The sequence below is a fragment of the Heteronotia binoei genome, chromosome 20 (genome assembly GCF_032191835.1).
Source record: "Heteronotia binoei isolate CCM8104 ecotype False Entrance Well chromosome 20, APGP_CSIRO_Hbin_v1, whole genome shotgun sequence".
NCBI classification, from domain to species: Eukaryota; Metazoa; Chordata; class Lepidosauria; order Squamata; family Gekkonidae; genus Heteronotia; species Heteronotia binoei.
The window spans coordinates 25,180,422-25,189,371 of record NC_083242.1 but is presented as its reverse complement, the minus strand read 5'-3'; the positions used below and the strand labels follow the sequence as shown (position 1 = coordinate 25,189,371).

Here is an 8,950-nt window from a genome sequence, read left to right as displayed (position 1 = left end):
GTCTGGAGAATGACCTGGAGAGACCAACGAAAGAAAGGATGATAGTATCTTTCACCCCTATTTTTTTAAAAATATAATTGTATTATTTTAAATAATTTCATTGCAGAGCGTAGCCACATTGGTCTGCACTTAGAAGAGCAAGATTCAAGTCCAGCAATACCTTAGAGACTAACTAGATTTTTGGTGTATGAGCTTTCGAGAGTCAAAGCTCTCTTTGTTAAAAATAAGAATTATATCCTATGCAGGATTTGAGTACAATAGCATCTTACAATCATAGAATTTGGCCTCGTTATCCCCGGGCCAAAAGAAGCCCGTTTAAAATCTACCAGGGACCGGGCCTTCTCTGTTATGGCCCCTTCCTGGTGGAACCAGCTGCCGGAAGAGGTGAGGGCCCTGTGGGACCTTGCTCAGTTCCGCAGGGCCTGTAAGACAACCCTCTTCCGGTTGGCCTATAACTAACCGGCACAAGAAACTAAGTGTGGTTTTAGTAGATTTCTGCTGCTCTTAATGTTTTAAATGTTTTAATTATTTTAACTGTTTAAATGCCTAAACCTAATTTATGTGAGATTCTATGTTGTAAGCCGCCCTGAGCCACTTGGTGGGAAGGGCGGGATATAAATCATAAAATAAATAAATAAATAGAATCACAGAATCATAGAATCACATAGAATCACATCCAGGCCATTTAGTCCAATCCTCCTGGCTCAATTCAGGATCAGCCTGTCCCTGCACACACCGACCCTTATGCTCTTCCCAGCTCCCTCTGAAGCAGGAGAGGGCTGACAAGAATGCGTGGCTTGGGCGCCCCATGCCCGGCCCTCTCCTGCTTCAGAAGGAGCCGGGAAGAGGTCTTTCTGGCTCCCTTTTAAGTGGGAGAGGGCTGGGCATGGGGTGGACCAAGCTTTTGCGCTTCACATGCCCCGATGATGTCATCAGGCTGCACACGCAAAGTGCAGGCAAGTGGAGCTCTTGGGGGCGGGGTTTGGACTGGGCCGCCAGAACTCCTAGCGCCGGGCCTGCCTAGAGCATCCCTGACAAGTGTTTGTCCAGCTGCTGCCAGTGAGGGGGAGCTCACCACCCATCTAGGGAGCCGATTCCACTCTGGAACAACTCTTCCAGTGAAAAAGCACCTTCCCACCCTTAATTTAAACACATTATTGCAAGCAGTGTTCCCTCTGAGCTGAATTAGTATGAGCGAGCTCACAGTTTTTTAGCCTCTGGCTCACATGTTTTTGTCTCAGTTTAGGAAAATGGCCCCCGAACAAACTAAATTTATGCAGTAGCTCACAATTTTAATGCTAGCAGCTCGTGAGGTAAAATTTTTGCTCGCAAGACTCTACAGCTTAGAGGGAGTATCGATTGCAAGTCCTCTCCTCTGCTACCAACAGGAACAACTCCCTGCCCTCCTCTAAGTGACAGCTCTTCAAATAAAGAGAGCAGTCATGTCCCCCCTCAACTTCCTCTTCCCAAGTCCCTCAGTTTTTTTCTCATAGGGCTTGTTCTCCAGGCCCCTGATCCTCCGCGTCGCTCTCCTCTGCACCTGCTCCATTCTGTCCACATCCTTCTTGAAGTGAGGCCTCCAGAACTCCACACAGCACTCCAGGTGTTGCCTGACCAATGCATTGTACCGCGGGACTGTGACATCTTGTGATTTGGATGCTATGCCTCTGTTGATACACCCCCCAAGATCACATTAGCCTTAGAGATCAATAGGATTTTGAAAGTCAAAGCTGCCTTCATCAGACACAAGTAAGAATGGTGATCCTTGAGTCCGTATTTCCCTCTCAGAAGGTGGAAGAGGTATTGTAAATAAAAGATTAGCGCAAAGGAAAAATCCTTAGGGGCAGAAAATTAGCATCTGTAGTAAGATAAGAAACTTAGGTTCCTATTTAGCCCTAGGAGGCACTGATTGTTCTGAACTTGTTCAAGTTCAGCAGTCTCACACTCCAATCTCCCCAAGCTCCTCAAATCTAGCTCTTCTACCACAGATCAACACAGCTATTCTCCTGAAAACATCCTGTGCAATTTGCTGTAAAATCCATACTCTTATTTACTAAACGGAGCTATCCCAGTACCTTGTTATATATGAAATAGCACCAAACCTTAATTCATAACATGATCTTTAGACCCTCTCTGAGGCACTGCGTCTAAATCAAAGTCACAGCCTCTTGAGTGACCTTCTTTGTGGATGTAATTCTGTTCTAATATTGGTACTAGATAAACTATACATGGATTTTTCTAAAGACTGTGTAAAGAGTGATTGGCAGGCAGCATGTCAAGCGCCGATATTTTCCAATAACACAGTCCTTTTGTTTGATATCAAAAGATCTTTATTTCAGGAAACTCAGGAGTTCTACCAAGGACACAAGTCTTGGGAGTAATGGAGTACCAAGGGTTACGAAGTTGCTATATAAGATATCATCAAAGGCCACAATACAGATGCATGCTTGAGTCATGGGTTCAAAAGTTACTAAGTAACTATCTATTTACTACTAAAGCATCCTAGGCCATTGAAGGACATCAGAAACATTCTCACACTGGCCTTTCCAGCATCGGCTTGTGGAGGCTGTTAGCAACCCCGGGCGGGAGCGTTACCACCAACCAATGCCGAGGAAGGCATTGCTGCTGGAGGTGTAATGGATGTTAACACCGCCCTTCAAGAAGTGCTTAAGACTGCACTTATCCATGATGGTTTAGCCCGTGGAATTCGTGAAGCTGCCAAAGCCTTAGACAAACGCCAAGCCCATCTTTGTGTTCTTGCATCCAACTGTGATGAGCCCATGTATGTCAAGCTTGTTGAAGTACTTTGTGCTGAACACCAAATCAATCTGATAAAGGTTGATGACAACAAGAAGCTGGGTGAGTGGGTAGGTCTCTGCAAGATCGACAGAGAAGGAAAACCCCACAAAGTTGTGGGCTTCAGTTGTGTGGTTGTAAAAGACTATGGCAAAGAATCTCAGGCCAAAGATGTCATCGAAGAGTATTTCAAGTGCAAGAAATGAACAAATAAAATATTTTGAGCCTGACAAAAAAACAACATTCTCACACTGCTCTGTGAACAGATAAGAGTTGTCTGTGTGAAACCAGGGGGAGGATGTCTTGAGGTACCAACTGCTAGCCTACACCATAAACATCCCAGGGCCAGATGGCTTTGCTACGTGCCCTCTGGGTTGTAAATAATGGAGGAAAGCAGGCCTGGCGACGTGCTCTCTACACAGTAAAAAATGGTCAAGAAATGAGTGCGCTTGACATACTGCCCCCACTAAGCCACCCTTCTGGGTTTGGATGGATATTTAGCATAGAACTGTTTAACTAGGGCTGGGGCCCTTTCATTTGTACTTATTACCCACTCATCATGGGTTGCTGAGAAATGTTTCCACCTAATCAGAAAATATAATACTCACCGCTTCAGCTTAGCATCTAAGATTTCTTTTACTTCATGGTGATTTTGATCTCCCACCGGGATAGGTTCTGGTGCCTGTGGTCTAGGGTGCCATTGTGTTGCGCCAGGGTCTTTCTGGAGTAAATTGCAATGAAAAATTGGGTGTATCTTACTAAACATCTTTGGCAATTCTACAGTCACTTTATTTATTACTTGTTTTATACGAAACGGTCCCAGAAATTTGTAGGCCAGTTTTTTAGAAGTTTGTGGTAATGGTAAGTTCTTAGTTGACAGAAATACGGTATCTCCCACCTTAAAGTCCCAAATGGGTGAATGGTGCTTGTCATAATGTTTTTTGTATGTCTCCTTAGCCAGGTCCAAGTTTTCCTGGATGTTGCTCCAGACTTTCCCCAATTTCCCCCACCATTGTTTAAAGGTTGATGGGCTTTCTGCTGTCAGCCCTCCTGGTAGCTGGGGAAAGGACTTCCCTTTATAACCATTTACCACTAGGAAGGGGGAGGATTTGGTGGAACTATGTATGCTGATATTATAACCATATTCTGCAAAGGGGAGCAGCTCTCCCCAGTTCGACTGCTGGTAGTTCACAAAGCACCTTAGATATTGCTCCAGCAACGCGTTCACTCGTTCCATCTGTCCGTCTGTTTGAGGGTGGTACGCGGAACTCAGTCATTGCTCAATGCCTGTTAATTTACAAAACTCCCGCCAGAAGTTGGCAACAAATTGTACTCCTCTGTCACTAATCAATTTATCTGGGAAGGAGTGTAATTTCACCACGTGTTGAAAGAACAATTGGGCTAGTTTCTTGGTTGTTGGTATTTGGGAGCATGGAATAAAGTGTGCTTGTTTAGAAAAGGCATCCACTAATACAAGAATTACAGTTTTCCCTTGGGAAGGAGGGAGTTCCACGATAAAGTCCAGGGACACAACCGACCAGGGTCGGGTTGCCGTTTCTAAAGGTTGTAATAGTCCCGGGAGTTTTCTTCCTCGCCGCTTTGCCATTAAACAGATTGGGCAGGAAGCCACATACTCTGATATATCTCTTTTCATAAATGGCCACCAGAGTTGTCTATTCACAAGCTGCAGAGTTTTGACATACTCAAAATGACCGGCAATCTTGTTGTCATGGCATGATTGCAGAACTTTTTTCTGAGGCTCTCTGGTACATGCAGTTTACTGTCTTTGTACCAAAAGCCCCCTTCCCCCCTTTTTACACCCTCAGATTTTGCGTCTCCTTCCTTCTTCACCTCTTTACTCAGCCTCTCCCCCCACTGCTCTTTGGTCGCTTTGCACATTGTTTGTGAGCGGGTGGTCACAGCTCCCCCCAATTGGCTGGGGGGGGATTAACGAGTCAATCACCTCTTCCCTCTGAGTGTTATGCTGGGGGAGGCGTGACAGAGCATCTGCCAAAAAGTTCTTTGACCCCGGTATGTGTTTTAGCTTGAAGTCAAATTTGGCAACGATCCCCGCCCACTGGATTTGTTTTCGGTTAGTTTCCAATGCCCTGTTAGAGCTTCCAAATTTTTATGATCTATCCATATCTCAAAAGGGATCCTCAGCCCCTCGAGCCGCGATCTCCGTGTCTTTAGTGCAAACATTACAGCAAACACCTCTTTGTCCCACACTGACCAATTCTTTTGATCTTGGGAAAAAAAATTTTGAGATGTAAGCGCAGGGCTTTAGGGACCCCCCCTCATCCAGTTGCATTAATATTGCCCCCACAGTGACATAGCTAGCGCCACACTGAACAACAAAAAGTTTTAATTCATTGGAGTGGATTAAGATTGGTTCAGTGGTGAACAGTCTTTTTAATTTGTTGAATGCCTCTTGGCAACTTTCCGTCCATTTTAGTTTCGCTCCCAGCCGTTTGGCTTCAGGGCCTTTCCCTTTCGTCTTAAGGAGGTTGGTCAGGGGGAGCATGGTGTGGCCAAACCCCTGTATAAAATTACGATAAAAATTTGCAAATCTGACGAAGGATTGTAACTGTCTTTGTGTCCTCAGGAGTTCCCAATCTAACACAGCTTGTATTTTAGCTGGGTCCATCGCCAATCCTTTCCCCAACACTCAGTAGCCCAGGTAATCCAGTTCCGTCTTATGGAACTCACATTTGGATAGCTTTGCATACAATTGGTTCTCATAGAGGGTTGCTAGTACTTCCCTCACTAGTTTCACGTGCGAAGGGAGGTCTTTTGAATAAATAATTATATCATCTAGGTACACCACTACCCCCTGGGAGAGATACTTTCGTAGCACTTCGTTTATGAAGTTCATAAAGTCTCCGGGGGCCCCCTGCAATCCGAATGGCATGACTAAGTATTCGAATTGTCCTATCAGCGTGTTAAATGCCGTTTTCCATTCGTCACTCTCTTTGATGCACACCCGGAAGTAGGCATCCCACAAGTCCAGCTTGGTAAAAATCTTCCCTTCCGATACTGTGCTTAATAAGTCTTTTATGAGGGGTATGGGGTATGCATTGGCTCTGCCCCGATATTAATTCTATGGCACAGTCAGTATCCCAATGGGGGGGAACCTTGTTAGCCTCTTCTTCACTAAACACTTGTTTTAGGTTGTGGTATTCCTTCGGGATTGATCCCACTTCCTCTATGGTGAGGCATAGTTTCTCGTTCATGGGAGGAGGTTCGGGGCCCCACCCCTTGTTTCAGGTGTGGGGCTTGCACACCGAGTCTCTAAAGTCTATGATTTGATCCCCCCATCTGATGTTAGGCTCATGTTTAGCCAGCCACCCAACCCCCAGGATAATATCAAAAGACGATGAGGGGGCCACGACAAAAATCTCAGTGTCCCAGTGGTCTTCTATCCCCACTGGCACCCCATGGGTTTGTTCCGTGCAGGGCTCTCCCTTCATCACTGTTCCATCCATCTGCTCAAATTGGATAGGGTGCTGTAATGGATTCGTAGGGAGTCCAAGGGCCTCTACTAATTTGGGGTGATTATGTCTCTGGTGCACCCAGAGTCTAGCAATGCTCGGGCGTGTATAAAACGTTTAAGGTTAGCATTCAATAAAGTCAGTGGGATGAAAAACCAAGTCCCTGTAATTCTCACCCTCAGTGGCGCTGTTAGTTCCACGACCTGCTGCTCAACACCATTCAGTGCAGGTTGCTTCTGTTTCCTGCTGGCTCCTCTTCCCAAGATTCTTCCCCCATCTTGTCAATGACGATGATTTCTTCTTCTTGTGGGGTTGCTGCTGCCAAGCTGCTCTTCGCTGGCTCCTTCAAGTGTCCCTCCACTTTCTTCGCTTTGGGTGTGCTGGTCTTCGGAATGGGGGAGGGCCTCAAGGCCTCTTGGGGCAATTCGCGGCCATGTAGTTAGTGTCTCCACATTGAAAGCAGTGCTGGGGGGTGGCTGGTTTAGGTGCACTCCCTGACTGACCTGCCTTCCTTTCCTCCATCTTTGCCCCAGGCTGAAACTCACATCCTCCCTTACTCCCTTGCTGCAGTTGACACTGGAGAGCCACTCATTTCATGTTGGTCTCTACTTCCCCTGCGAGTTGCACCCATTCGACCAACGGGGTCGGGCAAGCTTGTTGGTGGACTCGATCCAGTCCACTGGTGTTCAGACCTCTCTGGAACTGCTCGATCTTCATCTGCTCATTCCAGCCTCGTACTTTGGCAGCATTGGCTCGGAACTCGGCCGCGTACTCTCTCACTGACTTGGCACCCTGTTGTAAGTCCCACAAGGTCGTCAGTGCTCGGGTCTCTTGCAGGGTGCCTTCATACTGCGTCAGTAACGCCCGCAGAAACGCTGCCACTGTGTCTGGCTCCGGGTTTCATAGAGACTCATGTACCATCTCTTAATGGCTCCCTTCAGTTTGGATCCTAAGTAATCCACTTGGCTGAATTCATCAGGGAAGGTGTGGCCCCAGTAGTACATGAAGTTATTAGCTTGTATCGAAAAATACTCCACCTCTCCACCCCTTCCCCACCCCATTGAAGATGGCATCCGGTTCCCGGCCTTGGCCGTAGTCTACTGGGCCAGGCTGCAGCAGCGGCGGTTACTGTGGTTGTTGCGGTTGTTGAGGTTGGGGTTTTGGGGGCTGTCATGGTTGCCCCCACCGGTGCTGGTGGTTGCAGAACCTGATTGAGTTGCCTCCTCACTTCTTGGGTCATGAAATCTTAATTTGTTTGCATTTCTTCTCTGAGGGTTCTGGCTATTTCCACCATCTCAAACCTCATCATTTGGAGGAAGTCCCTTGGGTCGGGATCTCCATCTCCTTTTCCCTTTCTGACTGGCCATGGAGAGGTGGAGGTGGACTACCTGCCTTTGCCTGGTCACCATAGCCATGGTTTTTAATTGTCATACTTTCAGCTGCTATTCAGGCTATTGACTGTGGGGGTTTCAGGATGGAGACCCAGTAGAGATAGGCTTGAGTCTGGATTGGGGCTGTAAAACTCACTAGGGGGAATGCCTGAGAGACATCTACAAAAACTATGTCAAGGCCATCTTGTTTTGTTATATTTAGCACTTGTTAGATGAAATGAAATCAAAGGAAATATTTGAAGGCTGGGTGCGATTTTTGTGAGGAAAATTTTTCATTAAGAATGTCAACAGGGTCTTCTGTACTTTACAAGTAAGGTATGAATAATTTAAAAAGAAAGCATCTTGCTGGATAAAAAAAAAAATAAAAGGGAGAGAAAAGAATCTCCTCTTTCTGCTCACGATTATATTTCAATGATAAAAGCAAATTTTGCCTTCAGAGTTGTAAAAATATCTCCAGTAAAAGAGAGCTTGGCTCTTAGTCCCAATATTGATCTGTAAATGGTTCTTCTTGTAGCTGATTGCATATTAAAAAGTTAACCAGGAAGCTTCCCGTGTTTGGAGGAAGCTATTTTTAAACAAAATGTAGCACACGCTGGAGTAAATATGCAAAACATTTTGTACGCCGGAGGAGGGAAAAGGGAACCAGATGTACTAAAATATTGAACAAAACTACTTTTAAAAATTATTTCTCCAAATGCATGTTTTATTTAGCAGACCCCAGAGAAATGCAATTTATTCTGCTGTTTATTCATCCAAAAAACCTTGGCTACAACCGACAGACAGACAGGCTGCTCCATTGGCATTAGTCATTGTAAGATGCATTTAAAATGTCTGGTTTATGGGGTTGGTACAGCCAGCAATGTTTCTTTTTAAGTTTACGAATAAATAAATAGATGAAATCTCAGCCCAGAATTCTCTTTCATCTTGGGGTGTGTTTTCCTCTGTTATTCAGCTGACAAAACTGTCTGATAGAAAATGTTACTTGATTAAAAGGCTTCTCTTCCTCCCTCCCCGAGTTGGTGTAGTTTTCTGGGACACAAGAATAGTAAGGATCAGATCAATGAGGTCTGAATCCAGACTCAAGATTCCCAAGTCCAGAGAGGAAATTCTGAGAAGTGAACCTTAAAGGGGGGGGGCAATAAAATATTGGGGGGGGGGGGGAGAGAGAGAGTCTCAAATAGCAAGATAAAATTGATATAGAGTGTTAATGCTATTTGTCTTCCCCACACCCTTAATCTCTTTCCAGTTCCTAGACATCTGCTGCTTTGGAGA

General features: G+C 45.6%; 1 protein-coding gene across 1 annotated transcript; it reads left to right on the top strand.

Moving 5' to 3' along the window:
• Positions 1-2,543: 2,543 nt before the first annotated feature.
• Positions 2,544-3,034, top strand: LOC132588533 (small ribosomal subunit protein eS12-like). The gene has a single exon (XM_060260948.1). The coding sequence runs from the start codon at positions 2,637-2,639 to the stop codon at positions 3,000-3,002; it is 366 nt and encodes a 121-aa protein (XP_060116931.1). The 5' UTR covers positions 2,544-2,636; the 3' UTR covers positions 3,003-3,034.
• The last annotated feature ends 5,916 nt before the right edge of the window (positions 3,035-8,950 follow it).

Excerpts from the sequence above, each read along its gene's own strand:
- LOC132588533 (XM_060260948.1), top strand. The coding sequence starts at position 2,637 with ATGGATGTTAACACCGCCCTTCAAGAAGTGCTTAAGACTGCACTTATC.